At 36.0% G+C, this 18,525-nt stretch overlaps 1 protein-coding gene across 3 annotated transcripts in view; it reads right to left on the reverse strand.

Moving 5' to 3' along the window:
* LOC142357847 (unconventional myosin-XV-like) overlaps positions 1-18,525 on the reverse strand; it is a 163,282-nt gene that overhangs the window by 115,609 nt on the left and 29,148 nt on the right. For all 3 annotated transcript variants that reach the window (XM_075409359.1, XM_075409363.1, XM_075409353.1), the window contains 3 exons: positions 16,035-16,238; positions 10,672-10,935; positions 2,462-2,586 (listed from right to left, as the gene is read on the reverse strand). In XM_075409359.1, the coding sequence (XP_075265474.1) occupies positions 2,462-2,586; positions 10,672-10,935; positions 16,035-16,238 (593 nt within the window). The remainder of the gene's footprint in view (positions 1-2,461; positions 2,587-10,671; positions 10,936-16,034; positions 16,239-18,525) is intronic.

Consider the following 18,525-nt stretch of genomic DNA (forward strand, 5'->3'; position numbering starts at 1 on the left):
CAACGGAAAATAACGTGCGCAATGAGAAAGACTCCGAGGTTCTAATTTCTTTTTAAAAATAACCAAAAAAAACAACATCTGAAGACTTCTTTTGCGCCCTCAAGAAAGAAAGCAAACTGTATGTAAGAATGGATTTACCAATTGTTTTTTTTGCACACTGTTGCACATTATTTGATCATTAAAGCCTGATGCTTCCACGGTGTAATTTTGCCAGAATTTGGCTTCAATGTATTGCAAACAAGCGCGTAAGGTTCCATAAAAAACAAACAAATTTCGTAGAACAACAGGGCGATGGAGAAGACAAACATGAAGCAATGGAATTAAAGAAATTAAATTTAAGTATTGTTTGTTTGTTATTATAACAGTGCTTTTGGATCAAAACACAGGAAGCAATTGTTTAGAAAAATCGATTGAGTGATGTTTTCGTGATTTTGTGATGGTAAAAGAAATCCGGAAAAAATCTTAGGTATAAATGATGCCTAGAATTCATAAAAATCTTACATTCAACAAATCAGGTAAAAAATTGAGAAATAAACCAGGTAAAGACAAAGTTTCTAATCGAGATCTTAGCTAGGAAAAATTAACTTTACTAGAGCTTTTGTAGCATTTAAGTGGAAAAACGAATTTCCTCAAAAGAACGTAGCATTAAAACGGTGGACGTTCTGAAAAAAAAACTAAATATTCCAGGGGCCAACTTAGAGTGAAAATAATTAGTTCTGAACTTACTTCAATGTTTGAGAGAGAACAATTTATTAGTTAGCAGTCCTCCTGAGACTAAATTGTAACGTACGGAAGAAAGCAAGGGCTGTTTCGAAAAAAATCACGAGAGAAACCAATTTGTTGAAACGAGTCTCAATTTTCACCACACACGTCAAATCTTTAGAAACCAATTTTCTCACGCCCAATTGGCCTCAAATTTTAATTGGTGACCACTTGACCAATTGCAGACGTATTAAGAGAAACAGCGATTATTTTGTTATCCAAGAGGTTCTAATATTGTCATTTCGTGACACAAAAAATTTTGAAAATTAATTTTATTTTGTAATTAAATGAAAGAAACGACACTTTTACCAGACTTATAGTATTCTTATAAAACACCACTAAACCATGAAGAATTAAATTTGGTTATTTTCACTTACAGAGTATTAAAGCTGACAAATAGCTCACAAGCAAAAAGAGTAAGAAGACCTGAGTTTTCCTTGTTTTTTTGGCTAATGGGAATTGTTGGGTTTTGAAAGGCGAAGACTGCTACCTCCTAAGTTGAGTGGGTACCTATGGGATAAGTTTGACAAGTGTCCACAGCAAGGAGCGGTTGTAGGCAAGAATGCATGTGCTTGCACTTGGATAGTGGACCATGAAAAGTTTCGCTGAGTCCTGAAATCAGCGAAAGAAGTAAACCACGAAACTCCGGTCAATTCCAGCCCACCGTTGCACTTATGCTTTGGGTCAAAATGAAAGCACACGTTGCCCAACACTGATAAGAACTGATAAAGTTAAGTACCCTTGAGCATCAGAAAAACCCTTAGAGAGGCTTACAAGGCTGAAGAAGCGGTTCATCGGTCAACGTTGAAAGAGAAAACGCTCGAGTGGAGCAGTTGGATCCCAGTGAGAAAGTTGTAGTTATTTAGTTTAGTAATATCAGTGGGTGAGACCTCAAAGGTGATCAAAATTGTTGAGTGCGAAGATTATAGGTTTCTGACAAATAACTTCGATACATGGAGGCAGAACTTATTAAAGTTATTTGGGTTAGGAGGTCAATTGCAAGGGTTTTGGAAACTTATGGATATTTTGATTGAACTGGTTATTATTAGTGTGACCATCAGCTCGCTTTGATAGAAAAATTACTTTCGGATTGTTAAAGTCATTCAATTATTTGTTTCTGGCTATAACTTTATTGGTTGCCGGTATTACAATTCTTGATTATTAATTCAATTATCCAGAGTGAAGTTTTCAAGCAGCCGGGAGAGCTATATTTTTGGGACAGAAGAGAACACTCCCTACAAGTCAGCGAACCACCGAACAAATCTTTTGGAATTTTGATAGTTTTTTGAGCACAAGCCAGCCCCCGCTGGACCATCAAATTATATTACTAGGGCTTTTTATTGACCACTACAATTACTCAAAACAGAAAAAAACGGCGTAATTTTTATTTGACATTTAGTAAAAATTTTGTAACCTTGCCCGTGAAAAGTAAACACAAACTGAATCTGAGATACTTCAACAAGCTTCAAAACAAAATGATATTTTGGAATCGAGAAAATACACCACCACGAGCAATTTTCAGCCTGAAAATATTCAACAAATCTGACATAGTTAATTGTTCCGAAGACACTTTAGTGTGGGGGGTGGGTGCGGAGTAGTGGGAGGAACTATCTGCACAACTGTTTTTTGTTCAGTCAGTTTTCGTCATCGACATAAATTCCATAAATTCGTATACAATTTCCCATAAAGAGGCGGTAACCTGTTGATGAATGCAGCAAAGTAGAGTCGTATGGGGTAGCCAAGTTTTCTGATCTTTATAGTCTCCAGAACACCCAAGTAGTTCAATTGTGCCACAACTAACTGTCGATCAAACTCGGCGTAGGTCTGTCAATAGGACAAAACATGCAACATGAACTCAAGAAACTATTCTAATTTGCTGTTTTTGATCACAAATATAGGAAACAAACATTGAACAATCGACGATCCAATTGGTATAAAAACCTTGAGGAAATGACTATGGTAATCCATTGATTAACTAATAAACGTTCCTTCATAAGCATTAGAACAACTACATCACAGCCACAACAGACTAACGTCGGGCGAATTGCTCTCAAACGATCAGCTAGCGGTTGGCTTCGGTAGTAGCCAGCTGGGGCTCAGGGATACCAGCACTGGGGGGGGGGGGGTTCGCTCAGTAGGGGAGGGGGGGGGGTAGGGTTGGACGAGATGTCCAAAGCACCAGGTGGAAGAGGGTCAACGGTGTGTGTTGGTGGCGGGGGGTTTGATTGAGGCGGATCAAACCATCAAGCTAAAGAAACGCCGGATTTGTTCTTCGCCAACCACTCCTCCCCCCCCCCCCACCCCCAGCTTAGTGGTAATGAATTTTTGAAGACCCCCAGGCGCACGTGCATTATTTTTACATAGTGACATGTTATATAACACAATTTGTAACTGGGGGTCAAAAACAATGGCAGCCGAAACAGAATAGATCCGAAACGACCTTCAGGCCATGCAATTGTCTCCTCACAACAGTTTTGGTGAATCGTATACTTAGACTACTACGGCGTAAGGCTCTAAAGAGCTGCTCGCCAACTTGAAGCCCTCCAAGCGCTACCTACCTTTTTATCCCGTTTTGGAGGACAAGACGTTGAAAGGGTCGAACCAAAAATCGTTCAAGCGGAAAATCTCATGAAGAAGCCCACAGGACTAATATTATTGTTACAAACTTCGGTTGAGAGAAACTTGTTTGAGAGAAACTTGTTTGAAAACGAGATCTTAAGTATAATTAAATTCATTAACAGAAGAAACGTTACACCAATCTACGAAGTTCAGCCAACTAAGGAAATCCCGAGATTAAATGGGAAGGCAACATTTGATTAAAGGTAACAACTTTAAAGCAAATTTTTAAAGGAAATAGGCATACAAAAATATGCAATCGAATATTCAATACCACATGAATTCGAGTAAAAATGAAAATTCAAATATGAGAGAGTAAAAATAGAAGCCGTTTAAGTAGATGACGGCGTCTATTATTTTAAAAAAAACGTTAAAATAATTGCAGCTAAGTCACCTGGAAGGAACTCCAATGCTTAGAGGGAACAAAAATCCCGAAAAGCCTCGAGGAACTCCAATGCTTAGAGGGAACAAAAATCCTGAAGAACCTTTTCTCAAGTAATTAATTCAGTTTCTTTCATTGACAATTCCCAAAACGAACTGACTGTTGAGATCAATTGAAAAAACTTCTTAGTACGCAAGCTAGAAACTTACAAACCACTTAAAACAAATAAAAACATAGCCAGTAAATTGCCAGAAATAAGCAGCCGTTGACGCCCTCGACGGACATCGGCATTGAAACAGAATAAGCTAGGAAATGGTTAAACTTGTTCTTAAGTGTCAAATGTGTTCTTATTATTAAGTTTCGTAGCCTTCAGTTTAGAAGCTGAATCAATTGTAAGTTTAGAATCTAACTTAAACTGTACACCAAACTTACAATTGATTCAGCTTCTAAACTGAAGGCTACGAAACTTAATAATGATGAACCTGGCAATCGCTCTTATGAACTTTGGTAACCTAATGCATTATGACGTAATGACCGGTCTTTATCGGTTTATTCCGTTTCTTTTGATTCTTCTCCTTTGACATTGACTTATTCACTACATTGCTTAATTCAATAAGTGAAAGAGTTTACAATCTATTAAGTTGAAAGAGTAAGTGAGGTAAGCCAGGAGTAAAACATGAAATACTTTTGTAAAAAAAACATGCTTAGTCGAACGTTAAAGCGAAGTAAAAAACAACACGACAGGTCCTGCAATGCAAAGAATCCAAATACAATAAACCGATTTGACTTAAAACTAAAAACTACTGCAAAAAAAAGTCTAACCAATTTATGAACAGAAAAATTAGCATTGCTAAAAATCTTGAAGTTTATATCCTGAGAGCAGGTTTTATACGCTCATATAGAACCATTAGCCCACGCACTAGCATTTAAAGGGGTTTATAGGCCTCCAAAATTTAAACAAAAAACAATAATGATATCTTGAAAAACTCTTTGTAACTATAATCTGCCGGATAAACCATCTTCAAGCCATGTAAAACTTTCACAGGGCCTTATAGATAGATAAACTGAAATAAAAATCTTGAAAAACGTGAAAATATCATTTTTGTTAAAAAAGTAGTCGCTAAAAAGTATCCAGGAACCCATTTTCAACACTTACACACCCGGCAGATTTTTGTACAAAAACATTTTTTTAAGTCCGATTTATTTTGATGGCATTTCGTAGTTGAACATACTTTTGTTTCTTAGAGAGAGGCTACAGGGGCTACTATCAACACCAATAAGCATAAGAGATGGTAACTAAGACTTATAGGAACGACGTTCAAAGAGCGGGCATCTAAAATTGGGCTTTATGGGTTTATCCCGCTTCTATTCCTGACTTCATTTTTTTATACTAAATCTGTTCATTTTGAATTGCTTTGCTGAGCAACTGATGTTCAAATTGACTTTAAGCAGAATGAGAGAAGAGAGAAACTAGCCTAGAGAAGTCAAAAGATTTCACGCAAAAATGTTGAAAAAGCGGCAAAATGAGGTAAAGCGAAACATTTTTTGTTCGACAAGTAAAAAAACATAGCAGGACAAGTCCTGACGTACAATTCAAAGAATTTTCATTGACTAAATAGAGAAACTAGACCTAAAATGGACTATGAGTGAATTGAGAAAACCATTTTAAAAAAAAATCAGAATAAAAATTATGATATAAACAGAAAATCAATGTCAAAATGCCGCATGTGAACAAAAAAACCACTAGCGAGAAATGAAAATTTAATTCAAAAAAAAACTAGGCCTAGAAAGAGCTGTGAATGGATTGGGGAAACTATTTAGAAAAAAATCCGATCCAATAAATAAAAAAAACATACCCGGCAGATTGCCGGAAAATAGCCGCCGTTGATTCCAATAAGCATGACTGGGATTGAAATAACAGACGATATTGAAAAAAAAAAGATTTTCGTACAAAAACATTTTTTTAAGTCCGATTTATTTTGATGGCATTTCGTAGTTGAACATACTTCTGTTTCTTAGAGAGAGGCTACAGGGGCTACTATCAATAACAATCAGCATTAGAGAGAGGTAACTAATACTTATAGGACCGACGTTCAAATAGCGGGCATCTAAAATTGGGCTTTATGGGTTTATCCCGTTTCTATTTCTGACTTCAATTTTTTATACTGACTGTTCATTTTGAATTGCTTTGCTGAGCAACTGATGTTCAAAATCACTTTTAGCAGAATGAGAGAAGAGAGAAACTAGCCTAGAGAAGTCAAAAAGATTTCACGCAAAATGTTGAAAAGTCGGCAAAATGAGGTAAAGCGAAACATTTTTTTATTCGACGAAGTAAAAAAAAAAAAATAGGAGCGCTATAATAGCCGGCTGAGAAGATGAGGGCGGCTATTAAACAGTAAAAATCAGAGTGAAAAATCAGAGTGAAAAATCAGAGTGAAACAAAAAACCACTACCGAGAAACCGAATTTTTGTTCAAACACCTTTTCTCACTCTACTTTAAAATTAGAGCGAAAAAAATTCACGCCGCAAAACCACTCGCTTTTTCGCTCAATTTCCTGTTTCGGCGTGACCAAAATCACCACTCCAATTTGACTCCAAAAATCATGAAAATGTGTGAACAGATCTTAAAAAAAAAGACAGCGCCCCAATACAATTCAAATTCTTTGAATTGTAAAAAATAGAAGCGCTATAATATCCGGCTGAGAAGATGAGGGCGGCTATTAAAAAGTTCTATCTAAAGGAAAAAACATGTTAAACGAATTTTGAGATATTGATTATCTCAATATTAAGAGAATTTTGAGAATTAAAATTGGAAACTTTATTATAAGTCGCTAAATTTCGAGATATTATCCTCGAAACCATTTCGATTTGAATACAATTAAAAAACGTTTTTACCGAGAATTAATTTATTTTTAAATATCAGCACTAAGAAAAGTATGCAAATATTGAAATAGCAAATCCTTAAAATGAGCACACAATACAAAATTGTGGAAATCAATGGCAGACAAAGCGAAAAACTAAATTTCAAAACGGTAAAGCTCAGCTTTAATTGCTGCAAAAGGCAACAGAACCAAAAATGAAGGCAAGATTAACAAATTTACTTGAACAGACGGAATCCCAATAAAAACGTTAGTTAAAATTTGGACCGAAAAATCGATAAAAAATAAGCAGCACTTGAAAGCAAATAAGAGCTAGCAAGAAAGCTAAAAAAGTGCAAGATTAAAATTGAACTACAATTTTTTTTATAAAACCGGTGTCAAAACATATCCGGAAAATTGCCGTTAAAAAGCAGCCGTTGACCCGCTTGACGCATAATGGGATTGAAACAGAAAGAAAAGTAAGAGATAGAATTGACAGAAAGTGTCAAAAGGTTCTTATTTGTTGTGTAAATTCTGCATATTCAGTGAGATTCTACTTAATTTCACTTAATTCATCTTCTAAACTGACGGCTATTAGGAACAATTCTAATGTCAGCTAGCAATCGCTTTAATGAACTCTGATAACCTAATGCACTATGACAATGACCGGGCTTTATATGTTTATCCCGTTTCTTTGATTCTGCTCCTTTGCCCTGGACTGTATTCACTACACTGCGTACGTCAATGCCTGGAAGAACTTGAAATCCATTCAATTGAAACAGTGAGTGAGGTAAGGCGGAAGTCACACATGAAAATCTTGACTTATGTAAAACGAAAAACATGATCAAAAGGTAAAGCGAATTAAAAAAAAAGCGCTTAAATAACAGCCGTTGAGAGACTGACGGCGGTTATTAATCATATCAAAAGCTTTGAACAAGCAATTAATTTAATTCACTTGAGCATCATAAGCAGCCGATGAATACTTAATAGCCAGATTAAGTCCTAAGACAACAAACATAGCCGGCAGAGTGCCGGAAAACAGCCGCCGTTGAAGGGCTTAATGCAGTGAAAAAAAAGAAAAAAGGAAAAATCGACCAACTTTTTTTCAGTTTTTATTGTCCAAAAGTGTTTTAATTTGGAGTGAAATTTTAGTTGTATTTCAAAACTACACCTAATTCAGCTTCTCAACTGAGAGCTAATAAGCTTAATGAACTTAATGAAACAGTCTAATGAACTTTGATAACCTAATTCTCATTGACTAAATGACCGGGCTTTATCGGCTTATCCAGTCTCTTTTGAATTTCATCTTTCAACTTTGACAGTATTCACCAAATTGCATGATTGAATGCGTGAAAATTAAAATCCATTCAGTTGAAACAGTGAGTGAAGTAAGTCAGTCAAACGTGAAAATCGTGACATAAGTAAAACGAAAACCGAGATGAAAAAGTAAAGCGAATTAAAAAGAGAGCAACTAAATATTAGCCAATGAGAGGCTGAAGGCAGCTATTAAAAAGTGTTATTAGTACTAGCAAAACTCAAAATCGCTAAAAAGTTTGGAAAACAATTAATGTGAAAATGACAGAAAGCTTTATCTATGAATTAAATGATTAAAAACCACAATTAAGTAAGGTAGACCACATTACCAAATGATGAGACCAGTAATTAATAAGATTAACTGATAAGACAAAAAAGTATAAGAAATACTCGCTAAATTCAACATTTCACAATACAAAGTCAGCGAATTGCCGGAAAAAAAAGCCGCCGTTGACCCGCTTGACGCACATTGGGATTGAAACAAAGAAAATGAGATAGAAATTGATACAATTTTTCTGGGTGCCAAAGTGCTCTTATTTGGTGTGTAAAATCAGCATATTGGGTTAAATTTTAAAATCACACGTAACTCAGCTTCTAAACTGAAGGCTATTAAGCATAAAACTAATGCCAGCGAGGAATCACTTTGATGATCTTTGATAACCCAATTCATTCCGACTTAATGACCGGGCTTCATAAGATTGCCCCATTTCTTTTGATTTTGCATTTTGACTTTGACCGTATTCACTGTTTTACGTAATTCAATAGGTTTGAATCCATTCAGTAAAGACAGAGTGAAGTAAGTCAGAAGTCGAGCGTGAAAATCGTGACTTATGTAAAACAAAAAAGGAGCCACAAAGGTAAAGCGAAAAAAAAACATAGCAGGAAAAGTCCTGACGTACAGTTGAAATAATTTTCATTGACTAAACAGAAACTAGAACTAGAACGGACTATGAGTGAATTGCAAATCAGATCAAAAAATTCAAAACAAAAACAATGTCAAAATGCCGCATGTGAACAAAAAATCAATAGCGAGAAAGGGAAATTTGGTTGAAACAAAAAAACTAGGCCTATAATGAACTAGGAATGGATTGGCAAAACATTTTAGAAAAAAAATCGATCCAAAAAATTGAACAAAAAAATTAAGAAAACACTGAAATTCAAAGCGAAATTTTTTAAAACAAATAAGGTCAAAGGCGTGAAAGCCACTAGCCATGAGTTCAAATGATTAATCACATTTAGGCTCAATAACAAACAGTGAGTCCGAAAATAATCGCCATTGATTCCCATAATCACATCAGGATTGAAGGAACAGAAACAATGGGGAAAATGAGTTTTGTACAAAAATACTATTCAAGAGCGAATTATTTTGATGTTATTCCGTAGATACACATACCCACAGTTACCTGTTCACCCCGTTTTTGACAAACAAAAGACAAAAGGGTCAGACAAAAAATTGGTCAAGCGAAAACAATCGCAAAAAAAAGACCACAGGACTAATATAATTGCTACCAACTTTGTTTAAGAGCAATTAAAAATTGTTACAGACTTCTTTGTTTAAAGCTCATAGGATTTCAAGCTACCACCAGGAATCACTGTACAAGCACCAAACATTGACTAAATGACCGGGCTTTATCGGCTTATCCAGTCTCTTTTGAATTTCATCTTTCAACTCTGACAGTATTCACCAAATTGCATGATTGAATGCGTGAAAATTAAAATCCATTCAGTTGAAACAGTGAGTGAAGTAAGTCAGTCAAACGTGAAAATCGTGACATATGTAAAACGAAAACCGAGATGAAAAAGTAAAGCGAATTAAAAAGAGAGCAACTAAATATTAGCCAATGAGAGGCTGAAGGCAGCTATTAAAAAGTGTTATTAGTACTAGCAAAACTCAAAATCGCTAACAAGTTTGGAAAACAATTAGTGTGAAAATGACAGAAAGCTTTATCTATGAATTAAATGATTAAAAACCACAATTAAGTAAGGTAGACCACATTACCAAATGATGAGACCAGTAATTAATAAGATTAACTGATAAGACAAAAAAGTATTATTTTGATGTTATTCCGTAGATACACATACCCACAGTTACCTGTTCACCCCGTTTTTGACGAACAAAAGACAAATGGGTCAGACAAAAAATTGGTCAAGCGAAAACAATCGCATAAAAAAGACCACAGGACTAATATAATTGCTACCAACTTTGTTTAAGAGCAATTAAAAATTGTTACAGATTTCTTTGTTTAAAGCTCATAGGATTTCAAGCTATCACCAGGAATCACTGTACAAGCACCAAACATAAACCGACAAATGTCGTAAGAATTGCTCTTGAACGACATGCAAGGCAATTTAATTCATCAGGGGCTCTAGCCTAGATCAATTTTTCTTCATGGGTGCAAAAAACTTCAACCCCACCGGTATTCGAATCACTGACCTCTCGCTCCATGGCCACCCTCACTAACCACTCCGATACAAGTCAGTTAATTCTGCTACGCCGCAACCGATTTTATATTAGCAACTTCGGAGCACTAGAGATCACTCAAAAATGATGAACGAAAGCGTGAGAAAGTCACTTGAGAATTCAAAGAATGTTCTAGAAGAAAAGCGCAAAATTGTCAAGCGAAAGATTTGCATAAAAAAGACACACTCTTTTACAATAATTGCTATGAACTGCGTTCAAGAGCAATTAATTACAGCTTTATAAACCACAAGCTGGGTTATTAGAGTCGGAAATGTTACCTTTGTATTGTTCGGTTTGATGCACCTCACGAAGAACGGGTTACAGCGTCCAATGACAGTGATCAAATTAACGAGCGAAGAGTGGAATTTGGCAGCCACTGTAGGTGCTTTCCGCTTATTCAGCACCCCTCCGGCATGTGACTTGACAGATGACACATCTTTCAATCCTTTGGTCACGAGTTTCCTAACGCAACTACCGCCATGGGGACCAAAAGTTCGGTCCAGTTCTAATGAGTGCAACTCAGCGAACAATTCACCAACGAGCTAAAAACAAGTTCAAACAAATAATGATACAGACAACGTTTTGCGTTTGAATGATGCGGCTCCAGTTATTACTGATAATCTTTACTGCTGCACTCTCTTCTGATTTTGAGCTTGACCCATACGATCGTATACTTACACGCAAAGTCAATCGTTAACTATACGAATTTGAAATAAATCCTGAAGACACTAATATCTTAGTTGATTAACAGAGTTTGAGCGACATATTTCAAATCTAGAAAAATTATAAACATAACCGACTAAACGTCGAAGAATTGCTCTCGAACGACTTGTGGGAGCTGTAATCAATTGCAGCCTGCTTAAGTCGGGGGAGGGAGGGAGGGAGAGAGCCTAAATGGGACTAAGAAGTTCTATAGTGAGCTTCAAATAACCACATTAGAGGTTAACATATACCACTATTAAGATTTAAAGTAAAAAATGGCACCCGTTTCGGCGCACTTTTCATTTGACTTTTAGTATTAAATTGCCGCCAATTGAATTCAGCTGCTTGAAATTGTGATTGAGAGAAAATTTTAGATCACAAGTTGTGTGACCGAAAGAATACACATGATCCACTAAGCGTAAAAAATAAACTATGCCGTTTGGGAAATAGAATCCAACAATTGCATGACCGAATGACGGAAAGCTAATTTCACAGGTCGTTAAGAAATCTTGACAAATAAAAAAACAAGCCAAGAAGACAACTACTGAATTATAAATCCACTGAACACACAATAATACTAAGACCTGGCAATCAGTCTCAATAGACGAACAGTCTTTGATATTCAACATAGGCTATACTGATACAATTACCGCCCCATTATTACCAAAAAGACCTTGTATTACCATAAATTATCTCAACATTATTAAAGAAAATTAGTGTCGTCAAAGACAAAACCAATGAACAGATATTAAAAAATTGAACTGCGTGCAAAAGCGATCTCTGAAGACAACACATGAGAGACAACAGACAAGAAATAAAGCAAAATTAGAAAATTACCAATGTCTTTGAAAAAGGTCACAAAAAGACGTGAGCAAAAGAAATTAAAATACGATTAAGGGTTGTAATAAAGTGAAAACAAACAAAGCCAACACCCTAAAATTCACAACTTTCGGAAGACGAAAGCTTTTAAAGTAATACAAAAGTTCACACTAGGATTGTTTTAACATTCCAATTAGCCTTACTAGCAACCTTAGAATGCCAGTATCAACACAAAAACAAAATTTGAAAAAAGAAAATAACAATCACAACAAAAATCTGAAAAACGTGTTCATACTTTTTCACTAACTCCAATTTGAATTCAGAAGGAAAACATAAACCGAAAGATGTCGGAAGAATTGCTCTTGAACGACAGGCGAGGCAATTTAATTCAGGGGCTGTAGCCCAGATCAATTTTTCTCTATGGGTGCAAAAACCTCTCCTCCACCGTGATTCGAACCACTGCCCTACCGCTCCACAGCCTCTAGCACTAACCACTGCGCTACAAACCACTTACCTCTGCCATTATGCAACCGATTTTGTTCCAGAAGAAAAGCGCAAAAATGTCAAGCGAAAAATTTGCATAAATAACATAGCCAGTAGAATACCGGAAACGACTCGAATCGTCGTGCATTATAATTTCTAACCTAACCTTATTCAAAATCAGAAAATCAAAATAGACAAGAGAAAAAATACAAAAGTAGCCCAACAAACCACATTAACGTGTTTTAAAAACGCCGACAATTTTTTAGGTGCGGGGGGAGCTTGGTGGTTGGGGTAGGTAGGAATGTGGGGGGGGGGGGTAGGTAGGTATGAGGGGGTAGTTACGTTGGGTTGGGGGGGGGGGGTAGGTACGTGGGGGTAGTTACGTTGGGTTGGGCGGGGGGGGGGGTAGGTACGTGGGGGGAGGGGGTAGGTAGGTAAATGAGATCAAATTTTCTCAAATTGACCTATTCACCTTGAATTACAGACTGTTACCAATTGCTATACATTACAAACTAAGCTATTGATAAAGTCCAATGTTCGAAAACAGAAGTCAACAATCAAAAACGGAGGTAAAAGCTCGAATAGAAAGAAGCCAAAATTCAAGTCGTGAACAAACTTGCTTTCTGCTAAAAAAAACCTGTAGAATATCAATACTCCTCTTCGAGTCGTAAAAACCTGTAGAATCTCAATACTCCTCTTCGAGTCGTAAAAAAACACACACGTTTACAATAATTGCTATGAACTTCGTTCAAGAGCAGTTAATAATTTCCATTCCTAAGACCAAGAGAATAGAAACCAAATAGATAGAGAGGCAAGGACCAAACTCGAATTATGACTGCTATTTTTTCGAGGAAAAAGTCCCAAAGTGAATAATACAATTAACTACACATGCTTGAAATAAAGAAACAATTTTGTTTCATAAAAATTGAGAGTCATCGACTCCTGTCCTTATTCAGACTAAATGATTGAGCAAAAACGAGAGCTACAGAACGGATCACAATCAAAAGTCACTGATATTCTTCACAAACAAGTAAAGAGAGTCATTGACACCTGTCAATGTTTAGACCAAATGATAGAACAAAAACAAGAGCTACAGAACAGATCAAACTCAGAAGTCACAGATATTTTTCCAAAAGTAGTGACAAAGCCGTTATGAACGCCCGATATGAAATTAAACAAATTTATAGGTCCAATCATGTTTAACGAGACCTCTCATTAAAGATACTAATCGACAAAACAAGACAAACACAAAACCAATCAAAATTCGCTTACAAAAGTACGGACATAATTACATAGGAATTAGACCTTGAATCGCTTCAATTATACCCTATGAACGCGACAATGAAAACTGTCACTGATGAAGCTACTGAATGATAAAAGCCTACAAAAACTATCGCCAACATATTATTGAAAGGAAAGATTGTCAAGTTGTTACAAAGTTATATTTCACGTAGACTATTAAATTGCTTCAATTATACCATCTTACAGAGATAATCAGACCACTCATTAGGAATACAGAGAGACAGGAAAAGCTAGCACTAAAAACTAGCAAAACACTAAATCTTTAGAACTTCAGCAAGTGTATAATTCATTAAATAAAATGAGCTGACCTTCAAAGTTTCAAAATCTGAACTATCTATTAATAGAAAGCAAGTATCATCGCATTTATTTGATAAATTTGAAAAAAAATTAAATCAAATTAGCGCTCGCCAAAAAGGTCAAATAAAAAACAAGAACTTGTTAATATACTTTTTAAAACTCCAATTTCAATTCAGAACGAAATGATTCTATTAGATAGATCAAGAGAATACAAACAAAACACATTGAGAAGCATGGTCGAAGCTCGAACGATAACTGCATTTTTTTGCACAAAAAAGGTCTCGAAGTGAATACTGCAATTAATTACATACTGAAAACATACCCGGCAGATTGCTGATGTTTCTTTTTCAACCTGCGTAACTTAAGACTTAAATTGCCTTTGATGTTAGCTATTTGCAAATGATCTCTTTTTGATTACCACTTCGATCTATTGCAACTTCTATTGAAGTCTTTATATATCTGCACATCACACAATAAAAACAGTCAAGCTTTTTTAGGTACTTTTTCAAAATGTCTGCAAAAACAGTAGCAAAAATAAAGTCATCAAGTTAATAAGGGACCATGTATGACCATGCATACCAAAATTCAAATAGCGGTCATCTAAAATTGGGCTTTATGGGTTTATCACGTTTCTAATTTTGATTTTGTTTTAATTACTCCGTTCAGTTTCGATTGCTTTGCAGAGCAACTGCTGTTTAAAAGCACTTTGAGCAGAATGCGCGATAAAAGAAATAGCCCGAAAAAATAAAAAACATTCCACGCAAAATATCGAAAAAGCGGCAAAATGAGGTAAAGCGAAAAAAGTTTTATTCGAAGATTTTTTAAAAAAGGAGTCAAAAGATAGCCTGCTAAGAAAAGAGGGGGCTATCAACTATGAAAGAATAGCAATTTTGCTTAGCTAGAACGACTGAGAGAAATCAGTAGGCAAGATCTACAAGCATGGTCTATGCTCGAAAGATAACTGCTATTCCTTTTTACAAAAAAGCTCCCAAAGTGAAACATAGCCGGCAAACTGCCGGAAAATAGCCGCCGTTGACGCGACGCTCTTGATGCATAATGCGACTGATATAGAAAAAAAAGAGACGAAGTGACCGATTTTTTTCTCGTTTTTTTTTCAGTTTCAAAAAGTATTCTAATTTGGCGTGCAGTTTCAGTTAGGTTCTAAAACTATACTTAATTCAGCTTCTCGACTGAACGCTAATAAGCTTAATACCGATGTCAGCTAAAAAACACTCGAATGAACTTTGATAACCTAATTCGAAAATACTTAATGACCGGGCTTTATCGGTTTATCCCGTTTCATTTGATTTTGCTCTTTTGACATTGACCGTATTCACAGAATTACTTAATTCAATGCTTGAAAGAATTTAAAATCCATTCAGTTGAAACAGTGAGTGAAGTAAGTCAGAAGTAAAACGTGAAAATTGTTACTTATGTAAAACGAAAAACGTGATCAAAAGGTAAAGCGAATTAAAAGTAGAGCGCCTAAATAATAGCCGTTCAGAGGCTGACGGCGGCTATTAAACATAACCGACTCTCGTTGGAAGAATGGCTCTCAAGCGACCGGTTGGCTTCGTCTGAGGGGGGGGGGGCAAACAAAGATTAAGAACTGTCCTTCATGCCATAAAATTGTCTCCCCAAAACAGTTTTAGTGAATCCAACTCTTAGAGTATAGTAAGGCTTATGTCTCTAAGAGAACTTAATGCCCTCCGAGCGCTAACTGTTTATCCCGTTTTTTCGGACGAAAAGTCAAATGGGTCAGACAAAAAACTGTCCAAAAATCGCATTAAAAAAGACCACAGGACTAAAACTGCAACAAGCTTCGTTTGATAGCATTTAATCACTTCAATTTGACTTCATAAAGCATTGGAACAAATAGAAAAATCCATGAGTTTTAAAAAAATAGGTCCGCTAGGATAGCCGGCTAAGACAAGAGCGGCTATAAAAAACAGAAGGTCAATAACAGCTCCACTCATCTATCGCCATTACAGCTATTAACTAGAGAGCCATCAAGAATCCTTGATTTCAATCAACTAACAGGATGACCACTTTCAGCCAGGAGACAGAGGGTTTCGAATCTGAGCCGGTCTCTGTTCTTCTCAAGCAAACCATACGCTGAATAGCTGACGTCACCAGCGTAGTGGCGAACGCTGAATTGCAGATCCTTCAGCTTGTCTACTTTGAATGCTTCGTTTCCCCTGTGCACCTGACTGACTTTCTCCAGAAACGAATGGTCATTTGCCTATTTAAAAATGAAACTTATAAGGCCATTATTTGGTTCCGTCCTGGAAAACTCAACTATTGAGCTTTAAAGAATTGAAATGCGAACTTGTTAAATCCTGCATTCAAAATCAGCATCAATTCTGCATTTCTTTGCATAACTGTACTGCACTTCTTTGCATAATTGTACAAACATTTTTTCAAATCAAAACGGGGGACTAAATATACGAGGCCGGTTCTTTATTCACTGAAATTTTTACTTTCTCTTTACGCATCGTAAAGAAAAAAAAACATTTTGTAACCCTTTTGAGGCTAGTTTTGAATTGCAGGTTGAAAATGTGAGTTGTTTAAAAATTGAGAGAAAAACAAGAAAAAGTAACATAGCCGGCAGATTGCCGGAAAATAGCCGCGATAGACACTCGTGGCCTTCCATGACTTGAAACACCTAAAGAAATAAGATAGACAGATCGACCACCAGTCCTTTAATAGACCACAAGACTTTTTGGGTTAGCTTCGGACTGTCAATTTTTTGACACATACGTTCTATAAGGAAAAAGCCCTTAAATAGCTATTTCAAAATTGATATTCGAAATCAAAAACTCAAGACTAATAATCACGAATTAGGGCATACAAGATTGGCACTACTTAGATGCACACTATTAACTAGTAAATCTTCATAAAAAAATTAAAGTTCCATAAGTGAGTTCAGAAGTCATTTTTTTGAGTGAAGTAAGTCACGCAATTGACCTAAAAGCAGAAACGACGTCACGTACAAAAATTTTAACTGCAAAGCAATAGAAGTCACTGAAGTCAATTCCAAGAAGTCAATTCCAAGAAGTCAGGTCGTAAGAATCATCGATGGAGACGACGAATTAAAAAAAAACCACGATGTCCCCAATAATAGCCGCTATCGCTTCGCGGCTATTAAAAAGCATTGAGGGTGCGAAGGTTAGGGTTGAGATGGTATTAAATTATATTAACATACCCGACAGAATGCCGGAAAATAGCCGCCATTGATTCCAATAAGCATGATGGGGATTGGAAGAACAGAAGATATTGAAAAAAAAATTTGTACAAAAACATTTTTTAAGTCCGATTTATTTTAATGGCATTTCGTAGTTGAACAAACTTCTGTTTCTTAGAGAGAGGCTACAGGGGCTACTATCAACACCAATAAGCATAAGAGATGGTAACTAAGACTTATAGGAACGACGTTCAAAGAGCGGGCATCTAAAATTGGGCTTTATGGGTTTATCCCGCTTCTATTTCTGACTTCAATTTTTTATACTCACTCTGTTCATTTTGAATTGCTTTGCTGAGCAACTGATGTTCAAATTGACTTTAAGCAGAATGAGAGAAGAGAGAAATTAGCCCAGAGAAGTCGAAAGGATTTCACGCAAAATGTCGAAAAAGCGGCAAAAGGGTAAAGCGAAAAAAAAGTTCGACGAAGTAAAAAAGAATTAGGAGCGCTATAAGAGCCGGCTGAGAAAATGAGGGCGGCTATTAATAATATAAGTGCTAGTAAGACTGTTAGTAACTTACATAACTATAATTATAACCCATTAGACAAATATATTTCAAAACTAAACGACAATAATTCTTAATAGACAAAAATATTGAGACAAAGTTTTTTTTAGTTTCGTGGACTCTTCGTTGGTAGTAGTATCCTTTTACGTCTTTACTTTTTTGTAGTTCAATAGATTTCCGAACTAACCAAAACGGAAAACTTGATAAAACATAGAAGTCTAATAGTTAAACGGAATATAAAAAATCATAACATAGCCGGAAGATTGTCGGAAAATAGCCGCCGTTGACAAGCTTGATGCACATCAGTATTGAAACAAAAGAAAAGAAAAGATAAATTGATCGGATTCTTTTCCATTTTTTTAGTGTCAAAAACTGTTAAAATTTGGCGTGCAGTTTCAGTTGGATTCTCTAACTACACTTAATTCAGCTTCTAAACTGAAAGCTAATAAGCTTAATACCAATTTCAGCTAGCAAACATTCTAATGAACTTTGATAACCTATTTCTCAAAGACTTAATGACCGGGCTTCATCGGTTCATCCCGTCTCTTTTGATTTTGCTCATTTGACATTGACCGTATTCAAAAAATTACGTAGTTCAATGCTTATCCAGTCGGTTGAAACAGTGAGTTAAGCAAGTCAAAAGTCAAACGTGAAAACCATGACTTTGTAAAACGAAAAAAGTGATCAAATGGTAAAGCGAATTAAAAAAGAGCGCCTAAAAAATAGCCGTTGAGAGCCTGACGGCGGCTTTTAAAAAGAAAGAACATACCCGGCAGAGTAAA

The sequence above is a fragment of the Convolutriloba macropyga genome, chromosome 2, assembly GCF_964194025.1.
Source record: "Convolutriloba macropyga chromosome 2, txConMacr16.3, whole genome shotgun sequence".
In the NCBI taxonomy this organism is placed as follows: Eukaryota; Metazoa; Xenacoelomorpha; order Acoela; family Convolutidae; genus Convolutriloba; species Convolutriloba macropyga.